Source organism: Oryzias latipes, chromosome 21 (genome assembly GCF_053564925.1).
Source record: "Oryzias latipes strain Hd-rR chromosome 21, Olatipes_Hd-rR_3.1".
NCBI lineage: Eukaryota > Metazoa > Chordata > Actinopteri > Beloniformes > Adrianichthyidae > Oryzias > Oryzias latipes.
In genome coordinates this window covers 22,383,907-22,410,497 of record NC_136257.1, presented here as the reverse complement: position 1 = coordinate 22,410,497, position 26,591 = coordinate 22,383,907, and the positions used below count along the sequence as shown (strand labels likewise).

Here is a 26,591-nt window from a genome sequence, read left to right as displayed (position 1 = left end):
ATTACCGGTAAATGGGAAACTGAACTTCAAAATGTTCTTTGACATTTAGAAAAGATAAAAAAATTGAACAAATGAAAATGTTCGGCTCCAGAAGAGCTGTGTCAAGAGTCAAAAGACGTTCCTCCATGTGACTGGAGACATCAGGGGAGGACACGGCTTTCAGAACATCAAGTTCATGAAAGTCTCAAGAATGTCATAAAACCAAGAGAAATTTAAAAAAGAAGAAAAAAAAAAGGAAACAAAAAGAGAAGTGGCGAAACGTGAGCAAACAATCACAAGTCTTACCTCATGATATATTGATGGTTTTGACAAAGACGGGATAGTGAAAGAGAGAAGTCTACTGTTCCCATCTTTGTCCACAATTTCCTGTAAAACAAAAAAGAAAGCTGAAGAAAAGAGGATACTCCAAAATCCAGAACATAAAACTTTGCATTTAACTAAACTCTCTTTAGTCCGTTTGTTATACAACGGCAATCTTATTTATTCCAGCCACTTCAATAATTCATTCAAAACACTAAAAGCAAATATCTGTGCACTTTAATGTCAACTTTTTACAGAAGATGCCACAAAAGTGCCGACTCCAGAAGTCTAGTTTTCAATTTATGCATAGACTTACACCCTGGAATGGTTTTTCTGAGAAGATTTCCTTCTAAAACTATTTTTAGGAATGCACAATAGATGCAACAGAAATGAGAAGGTTGCACTGAACAAAATCCATCTGCATGAAGTGTCAGCAGAATCTAAATCCAATTGTCTGCACTAAATTACTTCCTCTTGAAAACCAAGTATAACAGGATGATGGAGGACAAAAACATAGTACACATTTACAGTTAAATCAAATCTGTTGAATTAGTTTTCCCTCTCTTATGCAGCGGGACCCCGCTTGGTGGTGACAGGTGGCTAAAAGACTCAAAATATTTACCGGTAGTTGATCTTAAAGGGCTACATGTCAAATTCTTGATTAGAAGAGAAGATGTGTAAGATCAGCACACAAGTGTTATAACAAAAATGTGTTACTAAATGCACCACAGTGTGTTGCCTGAATCTCCAACTTTAAAATCCTGTGGCCTAGAAATTTCCCAGAAGTCCCTGCAAAGACCAGTGTGTATTGATGCTCACTAGAATGGCAAATATAGACTATAATGCATTGTGTTTGAATGATTTTCATGTGAACATTCATGTATTTTTTATAAAACTCTTTCTTCTTAAGAACATGATTCTATGAATCACTGGATTCATAAATAGTATTCTTAAAATGTTCATATTCAATTTTTTAATATCAGGGGGAATAAAAAGTAGTGAGTGTCCAAATAGCTTTTAAGAGGTCCACAATGGCATTGCCGTGCCCGTTGACGCCAATCAGCCTATTGCTCTGGTGCTATTGGATTGACAGCAGCTTTTGACAAGGTGGTCCTCCTGTCTAAACTAGACTCAATTTGAGAAAAACAAAACACTTCAACGGAGTGCATTGATTATGTAAAGCAGTGGTTGAGCCAGAATTGTCTGTATTTGAACGGGTCAAAAACAGTGACACCCCACAGCTGACTGTACTGCTGTTAGAAATGTGGGGGTTCTCTTTGACAGCTGTTTTAAATTTGACTAACAGATTAACAATGTTGTCAAATTGAGCCTCTATCATTTGCGCCTTTTAGCTTAAACTAAATCCTCGATGAGTCGCAGTGATCTAGAAACAGCCATCCACGCCATGATTACCTCTAGCATAGATTGTTGCAAGCAACTCTGTGTGTGTATGTGTGTGTGTGGGGGTGGTGGGGGGAGGGGGGGGAGGGGTTCGGCATTGTTTGTCATGTCATTTGTTTTTAAACTTGATTGTATTTTATGGAAAGCACTTTGAGTGACATGTTGTAAAAGTGCTATATAAATAAAGGTTGATTTGAATAGTTTTCAGATTTATTACCTAAATACTTATGCCAACATGGGTTTTTTATGGGATTCTGTAGTAAATTATTTTGATGGCGGAGGTTATATCAACCTGTAAAGTTGATATAACTGACACTTTCCTGACATTATGGAATGTTTATTGACACGTTTAGACATTCATGTCCTTAAAAGGTCATACAAAGTTTTGCCACTACCTCTCTGAGTTTAAGTCCTACACAAGTTATGCTGGTGTATTTACAATCTGTCAAATACTATCTTTCAAAGTGGACCATGTTAAGTTTACCAACTTAACATTATAATATGTAATAAAACCCTGAAGCATGTGTGAGCAGGTTTTTCACTGTTCACATACTGGGATTATTGCTAGGAATTCATATGTAAGGATTACAATGGTGATTACAGCCTCAAATCTGAGTTTCTTACTGTCCTTTTGGTATGCTCTATGATCAGAATAAACTTGCGGAAGAGGTTCAAATGTTGTTTTGAATTGAGAAAATTACCACTTTACCCACCAGAGGGGGGTTTTGTGTAAGAGTGGTAATACATATACATGCAAAACTGGGATAAAACACTGAGACTTAGTCAAATTTAAACTGAATGACACTTGGCAGTTCTTTTAGTCTAAATCCTCAGCTTTGTTTCAATTTTCTTCCTTCAATCAAACCATGCATGCATGATTTTGGTTTTTAAGCAATATCAAAAAGGCTTCATCACATCTCCCTGTGTGGGTTGTTGAAAGGTTGCTCAGCCGTTTTTTGTCTTCTGAATGTCTAATGAAGCTGCTGAAAGCAAAGCTGTGTACCACAGCCCTGCAGTCGTGTGTGTGTGTGTGTGTGTGTGGGGGGGGTGTATGTGTGTGTGTTCAGTGGTAAATATAAAGAGAAATAAAGTAGGCATGAGCACCAAAAAGTGCCAGCTAAAACAGAGCTCTTTTCATTGATCTGTTCTGCTCTTAGGACATTCACCTGAGGGCATTTCCTGGTGTTGTAATCTACCTCTGGTTAGGTCGCCTTGAAAGTCACTAGACAAAACCAGTTTCCCATTTTAATACCTCCAGGCAATGAAAACTAAAATCGGATACAGACAAATTTGTCAATGTTTCAAAAAACTGTTGGAGGACTGTTTTTGTTTCGACACACTATTAGAAATGGTATTAAATAAGATGCTGCTGTGAGCTAGGTGTAAAATAGCTTAAATCAATTCACTACACCACTAATTGCAACCTTCTTTTGAAGGATCTTCTGAATGTAGCTAATGTAGTAGTAAATAGTGTAATGTGGTATGAAAAAAAGAAAAACTATAGTTTATTTTAAGTACATCGCAGCCAGAAATGCGTAAATCTAACAAACTAAAATTAGATCAGAGAAAATTAAGTGACCCTTCTATATTTTTTGGACCATATGGTTCACTTTAAATCCTTGAATTTTGTTCCAAAATAGACATTCCACTTTATAACTCTCCAAGAATGAAATCTGCTAACTGACCTCCAATTGGTTTTCTGTGAAACACAGCGATCAGAAATCTGTCAAAGGTTTTGACTTGGGTGAAATACAAAGATGCACAGCTTGATGAATTGTTGGAGCAGCACCTTGCGTGCTGTGGAAGCGATTTTGTAGCATAATTAAAAATAAAAGTCAAAACCAGAAATGCTTTTCATAATGAAGCAGCATTTTTTGACTCAAAATGAAAATGAAAAAGCAATCCGCCAAAATACTTTTTCATTTTCTTCTTCAACACTGCTTATTCTGTCACTTAATTAAAATGATAATAAAAATGGTTTTTGACATTTCATTTTCAAAAAGTTATCTGGTAAATGTGTAGCATAATTCATTTAGAAATGTCTAATTTGACTATTAAAATGAATTAACAGAAATGCTTTTTAATTTTCAGAATGAAGCTGCATCCAATGACTCAAAATTAAAATGATTCGCGAGAGCACTAAAGGAACATTCCGCTGCATTAAGATCACCTAAAACCGGGTCCTGTTCTCAAACCGCTGGACCTGGACGGCTCAAACCTGGATTCCTGGATCTTAATGCGAAAAATGCAGCGGAATGTTCCTTTAGTGTCCTGTGAAGCTGTGAATCGCAAGCTAACTTCAGCGTCGTCTGACCGCACGGATTTAAAAACATATGATCGAGCCGGCCCTTAATATTCATAACTGTAATAGAAGCACATTTAGAAGCTGGTCTCCTGCAGCTTCATGCTGAGTGAGTGTTGGTCCAACCAGCAAACGTTTAGAATGGTGAAATCTGCTAGCTGTTGATGGGGCTTCAGCTGTCATCGAAGAGCTAAATCAGCGCGAAGCTGCAAATAAATTGGTAAATATGTGGGAATTACATCATCCTTTATTTTGTTCTTGACGCCACTGGAAACACAAATTCATATGATGGTTTCTCAGATCATAGCAGCATTTCCGCCTTCGGCGATCGGGAGCTTCGCGCTCCGCTATGCTCAGGCAGCTGCTGGTCCGAAGAACAAAAGCTTGTCCACGGTGCGTCAGAAGGAGGACCGCAGAAGGCGGACATGCTGCTACGTAGTCCTGAGAAGCTGTGTACAATCATCAGAAGTTCACAACCAACACAAAGCCTCCTCCTCTGCCGCTAACACAAAGTTACACTGCTCCTGGTGTGTCTGTTTCTTAGCAGCCGGACAGACGAAGAAAGCACTGACGTCATCGCCCCGCCTCCTCGCTGGAAATGCTTTTTCGAAATGAATATTGCGACATTGTTCGCAGGATGGATGTGAAAATGCAAATGCAATCCCCTCTTTGAATTTTCGTTTTAATTATGACAAATAATAAGCGGTTTAAAGTATAAAATGAAAAAGCATTTCGAAGTATTGATTTTTGATTTGAATTTTGAGTCATTTGATGCAGTTACATCTTGAAAATTAAAAAGTATTTCTATTAATCCATTTTAATAGTCAAATTAGACATTTCTAAATGAATTTTGCTACACATTTACCAGGGAACTTTTTGAAAATGAAATGTCAAATACCATTTTCATTATCATTTTAATTAAGTGACAGAATAAGCAGTGTTGAAGAAGAAAATGAAAAAGCATTTTAGTGGATTGCTTTTTCATTTTCATTTTGGGTCAAAAAATGCAGCTTCATTTTTAAAATGAAAAGCATTTCTGGCTTTGACTTTTATTTTTAATTATGCTACAGAATCGCTTCCATAGCGTGCATCCTTTAAATCAATTGTCCGTTCACAACAAACGCAATTCGTGCATCAAATTCATGTACAGTCTTTGTTTTCACATGCATTAAAATTGCTGCTTGACGTTTGTCCAAAAGTGTGTTAATCCGCAGCCCCCGTCACTTGCGGGCGGGGCTTCTGTCAATATCCCAACCTCATCACGGACGACGCAGATGATGAGAGATCAGGTGTATTTATTTTCAAGAATTGTGCAAAAGCGTCTCTACGACACCCTTCAGAAATCAGAGAAAACCGCTGCCCCTACCGGAACCAGAGGGAGGGGCTTCATAGCAGTAAGGAAAAACATTAAAAGAATAAAAAGTAGTAACATCTCCAGATTCCCTTACTTTTTTAAAAATTTCTTGTTTTCTTCCCCCTTTTTTCCCCCAAGCACGTTTGTTTATCTTTTATATAAAAGAATATCTTGAGTTCAAAGATCTCATTAATGTTTTGTTTTTTATAAATAAGTCTCAATGAGCAAATTTATTGATGTTATACTTTTTTGTCTGGGTATATATGTTTAGAAGTACCAGTACTTTAAATATGTTTTATTAAATCTATATTTCAAAGCTTTAAAAAAAAATTGTAGTCTTTCTTTTTTATTTTACTGATCCGATAGATGTTCTTAACCGGGACTCTAAAACCGTGACACGATCCAAAACTGTGAGTTTTTGATCTATTGCACCGCTAGTCAAGAGCCTGAACTGTTTGTGAATAAGTTTAATAAAGTTTGACTTCTGTTTTTTATTCTTCTTTTCTTTCTTTATAGATCTGGGTTAAAAAAAATCCAACTAGGACATTATCTTACATTTGTCAAATTTAGAAATGTGATCAAAAGGTTAAAACTGTCAAGATAAATCGGAGGCTCACCAGGTTGTAGATGCCCAAGAGTAGGGCCTCGATGCAGCCGTTGCTCTGGCGATCTCTGCTGGCAGTGATGCGCAGATAAACCCACACCAGCTCAGGCAGGAACTGCAGGGTAAAGCGGCGCAGGCGGTCTTCGGAGCTTCGGTATAACTCGAACAGCTGGTGGCACACTGGCTCCAACAGCTGGACATATTGTATAAAAACGGCATGTAAACTCAAACATACACTCTTGATCCTCTACTTCACATGCGCCAAACTCAAGGCCCACGGGCCAAATGTGGCCCGCCATGTCATTTTATGTGGCCCTCGAGAGCATAAAAGTTTTTAATTTCTTAAAATAAAAAATAAAAATTGGTGTGTATTTATTCATATCTAGGGGGAATCTGACTTGAAAGGCAACTTTACATTGGGACTTAAACACTGTCCATATAACATAACCTGACAGAATCAAATTTAAAAGGATTTATGTTAGAGTAACAAGCAAACATAGGTTTTCTATGCAACTGTAATTGTCACTTTAAAAAGTTATAATAAATAAATAAATTAGTTATTTAACATTAAGGAGTAGTTGCGTTTAGTTTTCATTACATTTAGTTACATGTATAAGTTATATCTGGCCCTTTGATGACGACCACTATGCTGATGTGGCCCTCGGTGAAAATGAGTTTGACACCCCTGCTCTACTTCACTGTGGTGTTCCAAACTGAAATGTTGTGACATCATTTACTAAACCAAAGTACTAAACCCTTTAGATACATTCAAACACCTGATGAGATCAGGTTTATGGTTGTGTTTCAAATGTCACTGTAACGTTAGATCCTCTGTGCTTTGAAAACAAAAGCAGAGATTATAATTTAAAAAAATGAATTCAGATAATGACATGAACAAAGAAAAGCATGACGCAATGTCTTTAGAAAGTGTCCAAACAACAGGAGGGGGGGGGGGGGGGGGGCAGACTCCTGCTCCTGCTTCTTTTCCAACCCACCCCTAAAACTTCTTGTTGCAGTAGCTGGGGGTAACATGTCGTTAAAAAAAGAAAAAAAAAATTTTAAACAGCAGAAGAGCCTTTGACAACTGAATTTTGAGACACCTGGAAAGTACACAAGTCTTGATTTGGAAGCCCTGTTTCTTTCATTTCTTATCACTCTTGGAAAGTCCCATTTCTGGCTCACTTTTTTCTGCCTCTTTGCAAGTGTGGACAGACTTCCTGTCATTTTTGGTATCTCTTTCTGTCATCACTATATTTGTACACTTCTCATCACCATATTTATAAAACCTAAGAAACTTTTATACAAACTTGCCGTATCTCTGGCAGAGGTCGGGGTTATTCTTCTTAACAGGTCTCATTCTTCACACGGATGTCATTTCAGGAAATATGTCAAGTGTGACTTAGCCACGTATGTGCAGTCATGTGCTCGTCCACTTTGATTGAGGTTCAATGGAAGCTGCACAGCTATTTTTAATGTTCCTGATGATATTCGACATGCATGAAAACATTTCAGTCAAAATTCATATTTTAAATAAGCTAACATAGTTTGCTCAAATAAAAATAACGTGATATCTTTTTATTATATTGAAGAGAAATAAGAAACAAACTTGAAAACCCTCTACCAGTCAATTGCATTTAGAAACAGACTAGTACGTAGGGTAATTTTGTACAGACAGAAAAAGTTTTATAGACAAAATTAGAGAGAGAAGTCTTGTAGAGATAGGAATCTTTTTATACAATCAAACTCTGGATGTATAGTTAGTCCCTGGGGAATAGATCTTGTGTTCACAGGTCAATAAAATGTGTGTTCACACAATGTGAGTGTACAAAAGTGTCATCACTGGTCAGATCTGGACATATTGGGTAACTTGGTAATGAACTTGTAAAAAGGGCTTTGGACTTTCTGTCAGCAGGAAAAAAAAAACATGGAAGAGTCAGACACATTTTGAAATTCCTTCCTTGTTTTCTTCTTTAGAAAGCCTCCTGGAAAACTGCGGTCATTGTTAGTGAAATTGTATAGATATTGTATATTGGAACAAAGATCATTGTCACAGCTCAGGCAATTCTTAAGTTGAATAATTTAAGTGTTTTTAGAACACAATAGTTATGAGTTTTGGTTTGTTACAGTGTGATTGTGCATGCTGCTGGAGTCGGCAGTAGATGATTTACTTTATTTATGAAAGCTCTATTTGTGCAAGTGCTGGAGTCTGCACAGGAAATGGGGAACATGGTGCACCGTCTGACAGGTGATGCGACTGCCTCTGCGTCTTTTTTAGTTTTTTTTTTTTTACTGAATCCTCTGGCTTTTTGTTGACTTTTTTATTGCAATTTCAGGTAAAATGTCTGCTCTTTGGTTAGCAGATGACTGAGGCAAAATTCCCCAACTCCTTTTCACGTTTTTCTGCTAAATAAATTCAGTTTAATCGATTTTTTGGGGACCAATCTAACACTTTTTGATTTCGTTTCCTAACCAGAATTTAAATACAAAAACTAACAGATCGCAGCAAATGGCAAACCCATCATGGATGAGTAATGTACACAGGTACACAAGCGTACATGTGCACCCTGTGGAAACGTTTGTTTTTTCCCCTCAGTTTCACAATCAGGTGAGACACTAGCCCTACAGTGAGTTCTTGGTATCTTACCTCATTGTTGGGGTCCTGGATGACTCTGTAGAGAGCTGGAACCAGAGATTTCTTCAAATGAAGGCTGCCAGCATAGCTGGGAATGTGGGTTTCTGGTAAGGACTGAAGAAGAAAGACGAGGCAAGGTTACACAGCAGTTTAGACGCTAAAAAAATAATTGTGCACGTCCTGGTAGGTAAAAACTCCACAGCAGACTGTACAATCAACTATATGTTCCATCATTTCCATTACTATGAATTAGGGCTGCACCATATGAGGGAAACTTTGGTTTGGGATATTAGTGATCAATATTGCGATGACGACATAACTTGCAATACATGAACAAATGGCAAAACAACTAAATACATTATTTCCATTTCACTGCAACGGTTTAATTTCAATAAGAATCAACATAACTTAAATTACACTCCAAATGACGTCGTCGAGCATCCAACATAAAAAGGTTCTTTTTATGTAAAGGGATTTATTTGATTCGTTAAATACTTCAAGATGCCATAAAATTGTGTTAGCACATTAAAGGTAACCATTTATTGCCATTTTCGTCGACTTTTGCGATATGCGTATTGCCCAGCTTGATATCACGATAACGATAAATTTGAGATTTATTGTGGAAGCCTACTCTTAAACCATAACCATCTTTTTCTTCCTTTTCCACTAAGATATGCCAGCTATTTGAAAAAAGGTACAAAAAACATTCAGACAAACTTTTTTGCTGTCTGACAAAATCAGCAGAACAGTTTTAGTGAAAGCTGAAGCAGTCGTGAACAGAAAACTTTGATGAAAACCACACTTCAAAAAGGCCTTCAAATCTGATCCAGTCTGACAGGCACAAATTATCCTGGGGTGGCACTTCAACAGGCAACAGCGACTTTTGTCAGCAGAAGACAGATGGAGGAGATGGCATCTCAGCAGGGTCCTTTGCTGCAGACTGGGCATGTTGCCTTCTGTCCTCAAAATGACCATGTTTACCATAAAGCACACCAGTTTATTCTAATCCTTTTTCAGCTCATAACAATGATCTAAAATAATATATGGAAGATAATTTCTGAAGTACACATTTTCCATTTGCAAGGCTCTAGATTAAGAGCTATTATAGAAATGATCTAGATATAAATCCAAACACCAAAGAGCAAAAATACAAGACAAATCACAGTCACAGGGTGGAGCACATGTCTACTGTCCAGCTGGTACTAAACTTAACATTGATCTAACTAGCATGTTTTGTGAACAACTGTAAGGAAAACTCATGAGGTAGGCAACTTAAAAAATCATCACTGCAAAGAGCTTTTAATAGCCCATCAGTGCTGCCATTATGCCTCATATCAGCCAACACAGACTACTTAAAGAGGGGCGGTGATGCATCTTCCAACAAAGAAACGCCCCTGCACTCTGGGGCAACACTACTGTTTAGGTAAATTACAGTAATCGTCTTATACAACATCCTGCATTTATTAAACAAAAAAAAAACAAGACAAACTTGTCTCTAAGGTTCCTGAGAACTAATACGTCCACGATGATGAGGCTGTTCGTACCCTTGATTTTTGTCCCCTTGATTGGCCAAAACAAGAACTTCCAAAACATTCATTAAGATCTGAATTTTTAAAAGCAAACAATTGCTACAGAGTCCCGTTGCTATTGCCTTGGAAAACATGTCAGCAGGAGTACATTTTACTCTCATCACTTATAAATGAGGAAAGGGGAGAGCTTTTACCTTGAATTCGGAGAGCCATTCTTCTACAACACTGCGCTCGGAGCCGAACATCTTCCTCAGAGAGCGTCCTTTGGCTGCTTGGTGATAACGGGGAGACAGGCAAAAGAGGAAAGAAGGGCAGGAAAAGGAAGAAAGAGATGACACAAGAGGGGGAAAAAGAAGAATTTAGAAGAAACACAGTAAGGATTATTCAGTCAGTCATTCATGACATGTGACAAAACTTCCCATATCCAGATATAGAAATGTAACTAAAATGTGTTATAGCTAGCAACCGTCTTCCAGACAAGCTTATGCCGCTCTAACATTTGTGGTTTGTTATTCAACTGGAGAGGGTACAGTTAAACACCTTTTTTGTAAATTCAAGTGCCAACAAAATGTAGATTCATTTTAAGGCTGAAAGTTCCTATATCTGTGTTTATGGAGACATTTTAAGTGAAGGAATTGTCTGTACTTTACAACCCAACACCCCCATTAGAAAGCCAGTCAAACAACCCAAATAAATGTACAAAAACACCACATTTTGGTTCTAAAAGTTGATCAAGACAAAAATATTGGAACAACGGAATCACATCAAACCCACTCCAACTATGCAGTGAACAGGTGTGGGTTTGTGCAGACAGGTGGAGGAAGGTGGCGACAGTTTGGAAAAAAAAAACCTCAAAGATGATGCATTATGGCCCAAATTGCTTAAAAATAAAGGACTGCATATTAAAATTGAAGATGCACACTGTAGCTTACGATCAGTGTCCTCCATTTTTATGATTAAAAAATTCCATCCTCTCCCATCCACTCAACGAAAATAGCAGTTTAAAAAAAAAAATCTAATAAATAAAACATAAACACTGCCAGAAACTTCTCAGTCATCACAGGCAACTAGAAAATATTACAGATAGGATTCATCTCTGTAAAATGGTCAGATGTTAGGAGGTGGCTGTAGTTCACTGGGTTAAGCAGCCATCTGCCAATCTGTTGGTCAAGGGTTCAAATTCTATCTCCTCAGGCAAAACGCCTAACCCCACAATGTCCTGAAAGCTGCTGGACAGGATAAGTCAGGGGGGGGAAAAAAAGACGTAAAACTGTTTCATTTGTCTGTTTTAGCTCATTAGTAGTGTTCAGCAAGTCATTTCCAACATGTAATATGTCACAGATTACAGGTTAAAGCTATTTAAAAGTAATCTATTACTTTGTAAAATGACCGTCACAGAATTCTAATGAGTTACAGGACTTCTACGTTACTTTTGAGTAACATTCTTTGGAATACCTGTGGAGGTAAAAATTATAAACTTTAAGTAAAAAATGAACAATAAAATATTTTACAACCAAATAAAAGCTAAAATGGTTTAAATCATGACATCTAATGAAGTACTTTCTTTTTGGTAAAGTGAAAGCACAGATATTCACACAACTTTAGTCAGTTTAGTTCATAATGGTGCAAATACCGACCATCTACTACTGTAAAGAAAGTTAAAACAAAAAATTAAGAATCTGAGGCATGCAGGCTTTGGGAAGACTTCAACAAATTTTTACTAATCAGAGCAAGTTGAAATCGTAATGCTTGCTGAGTCAGAACAAGATAGATCAAAACAATTATTAAAAAATAAAGAAAAAAAGAGTGTTTGGTTCAATGAATTATAACATTTATTCTAGGAATTGATGTCAAAATGAATTAAGAAAGCTTATAGTCACAAACAAGGAATAGAAAAAAAAAATTATTATTTTGGGGGGCATTTATTTTATTATCAGTAAATGTCAGACTTGGACTTGAGAATGAAATGAAGTTTGGGATTCGTGACTAATGTTTGTTAATTCAGGACATTATGGTCAGGGTGTGAAAATAAAAACCCTCTTTTCAAAGCTTAAACATTAGAAATGCAGAAAGACCAACTGTTGTTGTGTTCTCACACGCTTTTTAAACTGATTTAACAAAAGTTTGTGACATTTTTCAGTCTCCACTTAGGTTTTTCATTTAAGACTTCAGACTTGACCCAAACTTAAAAAAAAAAGCTTTCAGGGACAGAATCTCTAGTTTGTTGTAATAAGCAAGTTAATAAGTATGGGACAAGTAAAGTCACATTAGAAATGTATTGGTAATCCCTCAAAATACTACTTTACAGTTAATATTACTGTAATACATTACTTTGGTAATTAGTTACTCTCAACACTGTTCAGTGGCTTTGAAGAATTACCATCATTTTTGTTTACTGCACAAAGAGACAGAATCTGCTAGTTGCCAAGAAAATCTTCCCTCCAGATTGCGATGAATGATTTTCAGAAATGAGTCATGGTTTTGGTATGTGGGTCTGTGTCAAGTCGATTAAATTCAAAGCATCGCAGCAATTACTTGGCGGGTTTGGGTTTTAATGACCCACATGTATAAAATGATGATAATTAGTCCAATATGAAGCTGATGATGTTGAGACACGTCTATGAAATCCAATTTGAATCTCAGCGCTTATGTAATTATTTTTGTTCCACATTCTCAGTATAGACAAGTGACATGCAATTGTATGTTTTGTGGTATGATGTCTGTAAGGCCGCTGGAGCAGAAGAATACCAACTGGGCTTTTTGAAAGCACATAAATAAAAGAAATTCTTTCTCTAAAAAGATGGAAACACACAAAAACAAGCTATGATAACAAATAAAACAGGGTAAACACCTATGTGAAACTGGGCCCTGGACAACACCCCATTAAGACGAACCCCCACTGTCAATGAAACCGATGACAGGATCTCTAAAAAGGATGTTTTAATAGTTTGCCTTTTTTGTGACGGGGAATGTTAGTTCAGATGTAAAAATGGATGCTGTGCTTTTAAATACTCAGACTGTCAGAATTTTCCCAACAGCATCAGACTTCATCGTTTACAACCAATCCTGTAATAAAAGATGCCAAACGCTTGGTGTGGTGCAGATAAGCACCAAAATAGAACCGAAGAGGATCGGAGGAGAAAGATATCCCATTTCTTGTTCTGCTGGGGAACCACAGGAGATTAACAAAACAAAAGGAATCTTTCTGTGTGAGTAGATCATTTCCATTTGAATCTGACTGTTGACAATCTCCTTTTAGCCTGCTCAGCTCTTTATAAAAAGAGCTGACTCATTCATTTTGTCTGGCTTGTCGAGCTGTCAGAGACGTGTTGAAAAAGGAACATTTCTGCAGGGCAGGCTTATCGGTTACCATGGAAACGACAGTCATATGACTTTTAGGCTGTCAAATCTAACTCCGATGATAGCCACTTACTCTTAAAAAGGAAAAATATATATTTATATATTTTAGGTGCAATATTTATCAGTAGACGTGCATTAAATCTGTAAACGTGCAGCCAGTTTCAGGTAAAAACCTTAAACTAACATCAAAGCTGCAGTAAAAAACAGGGAAACTTCTGGCTTCCTTTGGTGGCATTTATTCCTAATATTTCTTTAGTATAAAGAGTAAAAAAATCAGGGAAATGCCAAATGCGTCACAAGATTAAATAAGAAAACAACAGCATAAATATGGGGAAAAGACAGACAATCCATCAAACTGTTAAAGAATCAATTCATCAAAATAAAGTAAGCAGTTTTATTGTGCATTTTTATAATGTATGCGTTTTATAATATTGAATAGTGTGTCTGTGCCAGCAAAAACAAACTCGATTAGTGGGAAGTCAGCAATTTCACTCTTGCTTCAGTGCTTTAACTAAAGTTAAAGCGAAGAACCAAATATTAGACCACTTGATAGACTTAAAAAAAAAAAAAAAAAAACTTACCTCGGTGTCCCAAAACTCAAATCTCCCCAGGGAGATGCAAAGGACGTCCCACTGTGCCACACATCTGTCACACTATCAGGAGCACCTGCAATGATGAGGAAAAAGAACAAGAAGGTAAGGACAAAGACGGACATAAACTGATGCTGGCAGGAAATATGGGGCTTCAAAATTCCACATTTACATTTGGTAGAACAGAGGGTATTAAATGAAATAACTTGTGTCAAACTGTCCAATTTTTCAGGAAAAGTGAGTGGGCAGAAGAGACCTTTCTTGATGGTAAATATTAAACAAAATCAAGGAGATTATAAAGGCCGTAAAGCCCACAGGAGTCCATACAACCAACCCACAGACAGCCCAGAGGGACGATCAGGAGTCATGGCACAATGACTCACATTTGCAGCTTCCAAGCAAGCAGAAAACTGATCAAGCTGAATCCCTACTTGCCAACTGTGAAAGTCGCACAGATGGTGCAACTTACTCTGTAGATTTCCACTTACAAAAGTCCATCACTAGAACTCCTGCATCACTGTCATTTGATTTAAAACACAAACGTGTCATGGTAGTCAAAAACAGAAAAAGAAAAAAAAAACACCAGCAAGGTTATGAAGGATTTTATGTTCAAGACTTAAAGACTGTAAAAAAAAACAAAAAACATTTTTTTTGTACTGCTATTTGCTTGGCAAAATTACATTTTTATACAATTAACTTTATTATTTAATTTGTCCAAAAAATCTCAAAACAGAAAAATCTCCATTTGACATAAGTAAAAATATAGCTAAGAAGTTGCAATGCTATTACAGTACTTTATTAAAAAAGAATAAAAAAAGGGTTGTTTGGTTTCCAATATTGTTCAGATTCAAACAAGACTAAAAAAATACATTGGCTACAAAAAAAAGGAAATAAGCATTCAAAAAGGTCGTGTAAAAAGTAACTATGAATTTTGGAACAAGAAGCTGGGATAAAAAATGTTTTCATAACAAAATAATGTTTTTTTTCTTTTTTCCTCCCTGGAATTTATCTGGTGAAGTCTTATTTCTTGCTTTAATTACAAATATATTAAACTTCTGTTATTCATTAATGTTTTTTTTGAAAGTTAGATGTTAATTTAAACCAAGAAAGTGTAAATCGTAGTTAATAGAACAAAAAAAAAAGGTTATTTAAGAAGAAATTCTGATTCTCACCTTCCATCTGGAAACAAGCTACAGTATTATAATCCAGTGCATTTACGACAACTCTTATTCCAGTTCTAAATCCACGCCGTTTAGTGTTTGCTTTCCAAAATCTAATGCTAGCTAAATGATGCCATCTGCCTGATGATGGCGGCTGTCTGTTAGTCAGGTGTTTACCTAAGCGGTGCTCTGACTTTCCAGAGCCTCCTCATTGTTCTCTGGTTGATTTCACAAGGAACAGAAAGGAGCAGCCCATCCTGTTTACAGCACTCCAAACGCCACATCTGTTAGAACAAACTACAGCAGTTCAAACAAAGCCTATGAGGACCTTCAACTACTTTCAGGTTTCCAAACAGTGAGGCTAACCTACATCGTTTTTGTAAGGAACACATCCTTACAAAATCCTACACAAATAAACTACATCTTGAACTTGTGAGATGATGTTTAAGTGCATGGAAACATTTGGCAGAGGGTCCAACTGAATCAAGAACAGTCATCAAATGAAAATATTTCCAATACCATGAAATTCTTTCAATTTTAGATGGTCCAAAAACTATTGATTAGTTTGGAAAGAAGAGTGACCTTGAGACTTGTATGTTATATGAATATATAAATATTCACTGAGGCCCAGTAAAACAACTGCTAATAGTAAAAAAGCAGTTGTGTTAAACTTTTACATGTTCACCATCTGTGTAGCTTCTAAGGAGAAACTGGAAAAAATTTGAGTGTTAAAGAAAAACAAAAAGATAAACCTTTTCACATTACATTTTAATCTGGATTCACTTTCATTTGTGATCTATTTATTTTACAAACAAAAAGTAAATGGATTACGTATAATACATGTGATTAGAATAAAGAATATTTATACAAATAGAAACTTCTTAAGACCTGAAGCTTTGTTCAGACCGGCCGTGACGACATGTGTTCAAGGAAAAAGTGGATAAAAAGAACTTCTTATAAAAAGTAAAAGTAAAAAGTAAACGCAGGTTTCGGGCTTCTGAGTTGGAAACGATCACCTTTACGCGTAGCTACGCAGGTTTCCAAACCCTTTTTGGGCTCTCTGTTGAAACGTTTAACCACAACTTTGACCAGTGAGGAAGTAGGATTTGGCAGTAACGTATGGATGGTGTTCCTTTTCATTCACAAAAGTGCCAACCGTTGGAAAATTGATCATGGAGGAGAAATGAACTATTGCGGTTTGTGCCCGGGCAAAATGATATGATACCAAGTCTTTCATGTTACCGAATAGAGCTGTGGAAAAAGTATAGCCTGGAGGAAGATTTGCAAGACTTGATATTTTGTACCAAGCCTTTTCCATCTGAAGGTGATGACTCATTAGTAAACAGTAGAAAAATAAAAAGGAACCCCTCCCTGCCTGTCCAGTATAAACCATGTGAAGTCCAACACATCACATGGTTTATACTGTTAATCTGATTTCAAGCTCTAGTAAGGACCACATACATTTATTATTATTTTTTTCTGTTCATTTTGAGAAATCTGAATCCATGTATACATATATTTTTAAGAATGTATATCTGTCTGAACATTTGCACATAAAAGCATAACAAAAACAAAAAGAAATCTTTTAAAACTCCTCATAATAAGCAGTACTGGTGGTGACAGAATAATGCTATCTGTGACAAACAACTGATTAAGCCAATGTCAATATAGCAAAGGTTACAGCCCTGCAAAGTACACGAGGCCTCTCTTTACCACCACTGTCATCAAAAGAGGAAAAGCAAACTTATCCTGGGCTACAGTTCATGTGTCTGAAAAATAAATCATCGACCACGGATTTCAGCTTTGCTATGATTCTCCTCTGTTCACAGAAAGTCTTAAAAAGTTAAGATTTTAAAAGTATCAGTAGATTAAAAACAATAAATATATTTAAATCCTGTTCTGGTATGTGCTGCAGCATCAGTCATAAGCTGGGTGCAGCATTTTCTCTTAAATGAAAGGAAACTAACCCTCGTGGTTGAGAATTCACTTGTTCAGGTCCACCAAACGAATGATGCGATCACAAACCAGCAGCTTTTCTCATCTGCACCACAGTTATAAATATTTATGTCAATCAGAGGTGTAACATTACATCTGCTCCGTGGTTTGGGTCAGTAGCGACCCTGGAGATTCATTTCTGCTGGCTTTAGTTTCCTGTCGGGGTGAGTTTGATAAAAATAACCAAAGAAATACAATTCAGTATTTTAATTTCAATTATTTTATTTGATCACATAATGTATATTTGTTGTTATGCTCTTGTCTCCCCTAAATAAATGTATTTCAAAGGAGGTTTAAAAGTAAATGAATACTGGATATTTAAAAAAAAAAAAAAACTAGTTTGTTAAATCAACAAGTCAATATGAAAAGGTTGTTTTCTGCTTGATTTGAATATCACTACTGCTTTTTTGGTTATTTTTTACTGTCAACTTTAACAAACTGCAATTGAAAATGATACCTAAATACCCATTTATTGATTAATTAATTAAATGATCAGAAGTTAAAATATCCTCAGAGAAAAAAAATTATGACTCAAGGGAAGCGTGACAAAAACCTCCCAGAATTCAATTTTCCATTTCAGAACATCAATAAGGAATCAGTGAACAGCAGATGAACACTGAATATGAACAAAAATCTATGTCAAGGATAAATGGATTTTAATTTGAGACATAGTAATGCTTGTGTAATATTTCAGAACCAGTGGCAGATGTTGCATTTTGGTGCCTAATTTAATTTAGCAATTAAAAAATGTTCATTTTTAGAAGCACACACACACACACACACACACACACACACACACACACACACACACACACACACACACACACACACACACACACACACACACACACACACACACACACACACACACACACACACACACACACACACACACACACACACACACACACACACACACACACACACACACACACACACACACACACACACACACACACACACACACACACACACACACACACACACACACACACACACACACACACACACACACACACACACACACACACACACACACACACACACACACACACACACACACACACACACACTTTTTTATCTTACTAAGCATAAAACATGATTGTGTGATAAAGGGCAACAAAAACATGATACGTTTGAACAAAACTACTCTATTTAGGTGAATATGAGATATTTTCATGACATGAGATGCATTCCCTCATAAAAAACAAAAAAAGATTATGTACAGTACAATGGTTTGTTTGACTTCTTATCTCAGCCTGAAATGAGCAGAACAAGCTTTCAAGCACTGCTAGGGATTTTTCAAGGTCAGCTGATGAATTATTGAACTTGAGCAAGCTCTGCGTCCACACCGTTTGTCCATCTCTACCAGCATGGTTTTCCCCCTCATTCTTCAATTTCTCCCAGTGGTATGAAAAAATAAAATCTGCAAACAATATCCTGACAACTCAACACCAATTAGTTATCCTGCTTTAACTTACAGAACAATATTAGACAGTTTCATTTATAAAAGACTTATGTGCAGTTTTCAGGTTGTCTTTAGGCCACCTTGGGTGACAACAGTCTAGTTCTTCAGTCTTCCTCTGCAGTAATAATACCCTGGACAGGATACAAATATCAATTGGAGTCCCTGACTGCTATTTTCTGTTACAACAATGTCTCTTTCAGGTCAGGTTATTTTTAGACAAGTGTGAAGTGAGCAACCACACTTTTTACTTTTACTGTATATAAAACAGCATTAGCAAGTCAAAAATACACAATCACCCAGCCAAACCCCTTTTTCTCCTAACTTTTGACTGAAAAGTGACTTTCCTTCCATCAGGTCTCTCATAAAAAGGAAACACAAAAAGCCTTACCCAGAGTAGTGGATGACTTTAAAAACATAATATGTCCCTGTTTTTCTCTCAGTCATAATAACTAGCCACTCACCTGCAACACTTGCAGTCACACAAGAATAGAAGGGAATTTATTTATAGCAAAAACTGTTCTAGAAAATGATCCGATTAGTCGCTCTTCCGCAGAGACCGATGACATGATACGGTCACGATGAAGCAGACAAGTACACACTTCAGTCAGACACAGAGTTTAAAGAGTTAGAGATTAGAATTCACAAGCAGGATGTGCTGAATATTAAATAAATCAACAAGACATTCAGGTAGAAAAAAATTAAAAAACAGAAAAGCACTTTTCTCTGCAGAAAAAAAGATGACGGGTACAAACAATATAATAGATGCAAAGAATAAAAATTTTGGCTGCTGTGTGTGTGTGTGTGTGTGTGTGTGTGCCTCAGCCATCCTCATTTCTTCTCCCCCAGGCTAGGCTAGGGGAACTGATGCGTACGCACATCACGGGCTAAAATTAGCTCTGCTGCAGCTGCAGGGCCAGAAGTGTTGGGGTGGGCCCATGTTACAGCCACATAAACACACACACGCACACACAGTTCCACCAATTAAACTGGGTAAGACAAGGTACACAAAGACACAGGTGACTGCCAACCACATCCGGCCTTCTTTTTCTTCTGAACCTCAAATTTGGGCATTCAAATGTTGTCTGTAAACACAATTTGATACAGGATAAACACACAACACTGCTGTACTGGAGTCACCCAGACTGACCTATAGTAGCCTCAACTCCTCAAACAAGTCTTGTGGGACAATTTGACATATTAAAGTCTCACTCCGATCATCTTTTGGTCCATTTTCAAAGCGTTCCCAGTGGTTTTTTAAATATGATTAGGCTGTATTTAGCCAAAAATCCCAAAACCTATGTTGTTTTCTTGGACATTGTTTCTGCAGAGCACCAATAGTTCATCAGAAATTCCCCTCATGGTTGTGGGCGGGACTGTAAGCGTGGAGTAAGCCCTCCCCTAATTCCCATCATCCCCTTGTGTACACACTGTCCTTTTATCTTACAGCTCCTCACAACCCCAAACTAAGATTAGCGGTGCAACAAAAATGGCGAGCAACATTGGAGCTATCCAGCCGTACGGTTTTGAGCCAGATACCAGCTCTGATGGGGAAAATGAAGACATACATGGATCTATTAAGTCTGCAAGTGGATGTATCAGAATGGAGTGGAGCAGGTAGCTGGTTGAGCTGATTGGTCAACAGCAACAAACTTTTTTCCATCTGCTCCAGAATTACAATTTTAAGCTTTTTGTTTTTAAACACATGTCCTCCATCGTCTGAACGAATATGTTAAAAGCAGAAAAACAAAAACTATTTTCATTAGGATGGGTCTAAAATGATAAACTACATTTCAACATACTTGTTATGAATACCTTGGTGAGTTGTGCAGTTTCTACTTAAACTTTGGCTAAGAACAAAGCACTATACTACTATGCAGCATCACAATTTCCAAAATAGAAAATGTAGGCATTTTTCACAAATGTAACCTACATGTATGCGACTCAGTTATGTTTTTTTGTTTTTTGTTTCGTTTAATCTACCTTACTGTTTAGGCAGATTAATATTGTAGAGCAAACAGAAGTGAACCAAAGGGGCATCACATTAGAAATCAGTACAACTCTGAGTAATTCTGTACAGCAGAGCTTCAGTTCCCTTTTCAAGGTCCAAACACTCAGCTGTTTAATCAGATTTGATTACACTGAACGACAACAGTCGTGCATTTTGGTCAATATAAACAGCCTGTTTCAATCTAATTACTCATGTAGACTTATTTATTTTAATAAAAATGATATCAGAAACATAAACAATTACAACCATTAATTCTATATTATGCGGCATTGCAGCTGATAGCAACAAAGAATAATGAACTCTAGAAACACAACAACTATGCAAGAAAGCTGCTCAACAATCCTACAACAAAAGGATATACAAGCTTCAGCTTTTGTAACATGTTAAAAAGAATGGATGGACCACAGATAACTTTATTATTAATAAAGTTAACCAGCAGAGGGGCTTTAGGATCCAAAGAAGTTGACATTTAGAGGAACTAGGTTAATATTGATGTAAAGAGCAAAACAAAGACCCTGTTTAGGTGGGTTCTAAACCTGGCCAGAACTATCTGATGTCTGCTTAGTGACTGAAAAAGGAACAATTATTGATGACATACCCAGGTTCCATGTTCTGAACTGAGAACTACACAACACTGGTGAGCAATAAAAGGGTTTAATTGAGCAAAATTTCATACAAGCAAAAATAAACTTGAAGCATTTCAATCACAGACTAAATAAAGAGCCAACCAGAAAAGACGACGGTTTTAGATCATCGTCAGACTACATGCATGTGCAACTGGTGTCAAGTAGAAATTTTGCAGCATTTGTTAAAAGATCAACCTCAGTATTTGACTGTAGTCTTTTGGTTTATTTTTATTTATTATAGAGAAACAAAAATCCTGTGGTAATGCAGACATCTGTAATAATTAGCACCTTAATGCATGTATGTAGATCAACCATACAAGTGAACTGGGTTAAGCTAAACTGAATCACTTTAAAATACATGACAAAGAAATCGCTCATAGATTCAAAGTACCGGTAGCAATAAATAGATTGAAAGTAAAAATAGGTTACACGATTCCACAAAGCTCCTAACTTAATCTAGTGAAGGAAGAAAGCCATCATATTTAATCCTCCCTGTGGGACTTTGTAATGTTACACCAAAGCAGTTTGGTTAAAGAAAATCCTACTTTATTTGTCTGGTTAGTGTGGTTGACTTAAACCGACTAAAGTCGGTCAATCATTATCCTTAGTCAACAATCCCTGACAGCTCAAACTTTATTCCTTCTAATGCTTTTATTAAATTCTAACAATAGGTTATGTACGTACATAAACATGAACAACTTTGTTCTTATTTAGGCCTTAAAACAACAGTCGTGTTTTTTTCGATCCATCTATTATACTGATCTGGTGCAACACTTTGTCCATTTCGTATTTTGTGGAAATCATTTGACGAATGTTTGAACCGGAGTTTGATCTTCAGACAGATGCAGAGTTTTAACCAGGACGCCATCATAGGTCAGACTCCAACATTATCAAGAGAAATCCAAGCAGGGAGCCTAAACTAAAAAGACAATAATGGTGTCTTTTTCCACTCAGCTTTTTAGTAGCATATAAACTGCACACACACACCCCCCCCCCCACACACACACGTACGTGTTCTGATTCTCTACAGGGTTAAAGTTCAGCAGCCTTTCAATCTTATGTAATCATTAAAGTCAACTGCAGGATCGGTCAATTCTCCTTTTTTTCAAAGTTGTAACAGCAGCTCAGATACAAGTAAGTAAGTAAGTAAGTAAATTTTATTTGTATAGCACCTTTCGCAGACAAAGGTCACAAGGTGCTTCACAGGTTAAAATATGTATACATACACATATAAAAACATAAAAACATAAAATATAAAAAGCATAAACTATGTAAAACAATCATCTCAAGCCCAATAAAAGTAGTTTCAGTTAAAATGCTTTGCAAAAATAAAAAGTTTTTAGTTGACTTTTAAAAGAATTCACAGAATCCAGGGAACGTAGCGACAATGGAAGTTCATTCCAGAGTTTGGGAGCAACAGCCTGGAAGGATCTGTCTCCTCTAGTTCGGAACCGTGTGCGAGGGACCATCAACAGGTTCTGATCCGCAGACCTCAGTGCACGAAATGGTCTGTAAGGGGCGATCAGATCACAAACATATGGAGGAGCTTGGGAATGAAGGGCCCTAAAAGTCAAAACTAGAATTTTGTATTGGTAGCGGTAAGCAACCGGGAGCCAATGAAGAGCTTTGAGGATCGGGGAGATGTGATCTCTTCTCTTGGTGCGAGTCAAGATCCTCGCAGCAGAGTTCTGGATCAGCTGCAGGCGAGACAGCTCCTTCTTATTCAGACAGGAAAACAGACTGTTACAGTAGTCTAGCCGTGTAGAAACAAAGGCATGAATAAGAAGTTCTAGATCTTCATATGACACCATCTTCCGTAGCTTAGAAATGTTCCTCAACTGGAAGAAACAGTTCCTGATCAACTGCTTGGAGTGCTGCTCCAGCGACATATCTTTGTCAAAAATGACACCCAAATTTCTAAGGCTGGGTTTGACATCCTGGCCAAGAGAACCCAAGTGCTGCTTAATCCCTGGTATAGCATCATCAGGGGCAACAACTAAGGTTTCTGTTTTCTCTGAGTTTAGTTGCAGAGAGTTTTTACAGAGCCATTGTTTTATCTGCATCAAGCAGTTCATCAGAGAATCCAGCTTGTGTGTCTCGGAGGGCTTAAAAGAGCAATATAGCTGGATATCATCAGCAAAGAGATGGTAGGAAACATCACTGAAATCCTGAATGATCTTTCCAAGAGGGATCATGTATAGGAGAAACAGAACAGGGCCTAGAACAGAGCCCTGGGGAACCCCACACAGTAAGTCTACTGACTGAGACATTTTGTGGTTGGCCATGACACTGAAATTCCGACCGGATAAGTAAGAGGAAAACCAGTGGAGAACTGACCCTGACAAACCAATCAGGTCCCTCAATCTGTCCAATAAGATCTGGTGGTCAACCGTGTCAAAGGCTGATGAAAGATCTAGTAAGACAAGGACCGTGTGTCTGCCAGAATCAGCAGACATCAAAATATCACTGGACACCTTCAGCAGGGCTGTCTCTGTGGAGTGATGTTTACGAAAACCTGACTGAAAAGTGTCATAGATGCTCCTTTTATCCAAGAACTCTGACAATTGTTCAGCTACCACCTTTTCCAGAATCTTTGAGATAAATGGAAGCTTTGAGATGGGTCTATAATTCTGGAAGACTGATGGGTCCAGATTAGACTTTTTCAGCAGAGGCTCCACTATGGCATGTTTGAATGCGTTTGGAAAAACACCAGTGGAAAGTGAAAGGTTGATCATTTCAGTGACACTTTGGCCGATGGTCTCAAACACCTTTAAGAAGAGTTTGGAAGGAATGACATCAGATGGACAAGTAGAAGGTTTCAACTTGGTCAACAGAGCAGATATGTCCTCCAGAGTGACAGGCCTAAAAGTAGACCATTTGTGGGAAACAGGCTCCACCACAACACCATCATCACAACAAGGAGGTGGGAGCTGCTCTTTGATCTTCTTAGTCTTATTTGCAAAGAACTTGAGAAATTCATTGGAGTCGGCTTTGCAGAACACAGGGGGTACTGGGGCTGCAGGACCAACAATAGAATTTATCGTGTCAAACAAAACTTTTGGGCTCTTCTTATTTGAGGATATTAGCTGGCGAAAGTAGTTAGATCTGGCATCTTTCACCATCTCGTTGTATGAGGACACGAGATCCCTAAGATGCAGTCTGTGGACCATGAGATTGGTGGATTTTAAAAGACGCTCAGTTTGACGACACTGTCTCTTTAAATTTTGGATGGCTTCATTTATCCAGGGACACACTTTTTTCTTTGATAAATTGGATTTGACAGGAGCCACCTGATCCAGGATTGTGACACAGTGATCACTAAAACGATCAATCAGATTGTTAACATCAGAACATTCCTTAAATAAGTGGGGGTCAAACAGCGCTGAAAAACGTCCATCAGTGTTGGCGGTGATGATGCGCCTTTGAGACAGTATGCATGAGGAAACAGGTTCAGGAGTGACGTTTAGCTCAAAGAAGACACCACTATGATCACTCATATGTACATCCTCCACATAAAGATTAGTAATGCTCAGGCCAAGAGAAAAAACTAAGTCCAAAGTGTTGCCCTTTTGATGGGTGGGGTCAGAGACATGTTGCTCAAAATTAAAGGTTTCAGTCAAAAATAAAAATTCCATTGCTGGACAGGATGAACAATCATTTATATGAAGGTTAAAATCCCCTAGTATTAAAACCCTTTCCAGTTTTATGATGGAAGACAGAAAGTCACTAAAATCATGTAAAAAGGGAGCAGCAGGACCCGGGGGGCGGTAGACTAAAACACAATAAAAAAAAAAAATTGAACATTTGAATTTTTTTTCCCTTTTGAAAAATCATCCTTTTAACTTTTAGAAACCATCCTAAAACAACAATATAAAAAAAGTGTTAAGAGTTAAAACAGCCCTCATAATACAAAGATAATCCATATGTCTGCAACACTCAGTGCTTTTAATGACTGAATTCCTGAGGCACAGTTCAGAAAGCTCAAATAGGTTGCTATACCATAACTTGGTCTACTGTATGCATATTCTGTTGAGTATTCTTTTATGTAAATGCTGTGACAGACTTCAGTGGACCACCTGAGGATCTGCAAGCTTTTCGAAATCTCCAGGCATCAGTTCATTACAGAACTGAACACTGAAATCTTACAGCAGCTTAGACAAGAACCTTCCTTAAACTAACCCACAGCTAGTCAGTGTAAACTTTTTCAAGAATTCCAAAGAAGCATCAACAGCTTTTCTTTTCAGCCACTGAGCAAATCCCAGTTCAGAGTAGCACATCAACTTCATTGCATAGTTTTACTGCCAAGACTTTCCTTTAAGCAAAAATAAATAAAGAAAGGGTTGATTGACATAAAAATAGTAGATGCGAGTTGACAGAAAACTATATCACACGTGATGTATAAATCTTTTGTTCCAATGTTTGTTTTTTGCAGCTGGGTAAAAAAAAAAAGCAGAAAATAAAATCCTTAAAAGGTTAGAATTTATTCATTTTGATATGCTTGCATTTTTTCTTTTTTTTTTTAAATCAAATTATTTTTATTTAAAAAATTTTTAAAAAAATGTATACATTATGTTTACAAGTACAAAGAAAATGAATAAAAAGAGGTTTAAAAGCACCATACATGACCCGGTTGAGAGAAGTGCAGCATTTATGATCAACTGAGATGCCAGTCATTCATTAGCCTTTTTCCCAGGACTGTAGTTACACATTAGGTTTATGTCTAATGGGAGGAAACACAAACAATGGACCCCTTCTGCTGTAACATATTGTCAATCACGATGGAACACCGCACACCACAACTTCATTCATCTTCTAAACCCCTTTTAGAAGATTAGGCAGCCGGAGACTATCCCAGCCACTCCAAGGCAGGGGAGATCCTGGACAGGACACCAGTCTGTCGCAGGGCCACAATCACACACCCATGCATTCTCACATTCACACCTAAGGACAACTTGGAGTAACCAATTAACCTATGAAGCATGGTTTTGGACCGTGGGAGGAAGCCAGAGACCCCCACATACGCTCCTCACAGTGTTCTGTTTCAGGGACTTGAACCAAGGGGCTTCTTGCTGTGAGGCAAGAGTGCAAACCACCGCACCACTGTGCAGCCCACAGCAACTTTAAACATTTGAAAAAATTGCTTGCTTTAAACATGTGGATAGGTCCTTGAAAATGCATATATTGTCAGAATAAAACACAGACACGTTGCTAAAATGCAGTTGATTTGCAATGCAATCATACCAATATTTTTTCTAACTAGAA

General features: G+C 37.3%; 1 protein-coding gene across 13 annotated transcripts in view; it reads right to left on the bottom strand.

Annotated features, from left to right (window-relative positions):
• The window catches only part of LOC101169153 (hyccin 2), a 44,398-nt gene that overhangs the window by 13,156 nt on the left and 4,651 nt on the right, over window positions 1-26,591 (bottom strand). For 6 of the 13 annotated variants that reach the window (XM_020712901.3, XM_011489684.4, XM_011489687.4 and 3 more), the window contains exons 2-6: window positions 14,064-14,148; window positions 10,317-10,390; window positions 8,606-8,707; window positions 5,975-6,154; window positions 286-366 (exon numbers count right to left, since the gene is read on the bottom strand). In XM_020712901.3, coding sequence (XP_020568560.1) covers window positions 286-366; window positions 5,975-6,154; window positions 8,606-8,707; window positions 10,317-10,367 — 414 coding nt within the window. In that variant the 5' untranslated portion in view covers window positions 10,368-10,390; window positions 14,064-14,148. Of the gene's footprint in view, window positions 1-285; window positions 367-5,974; window positions 6,155-8,605; window positions 8,708-10,316; window positions 10,394-14,063; window positions 14,149-15,244; window positions 15,359-26,591 lie in introns of those variants that run through there. The other 7 variants (XM_020712904.3, XM_011489686.4, XM_078939954.1 and 4 more) reach the window with 3 other exon arrangements.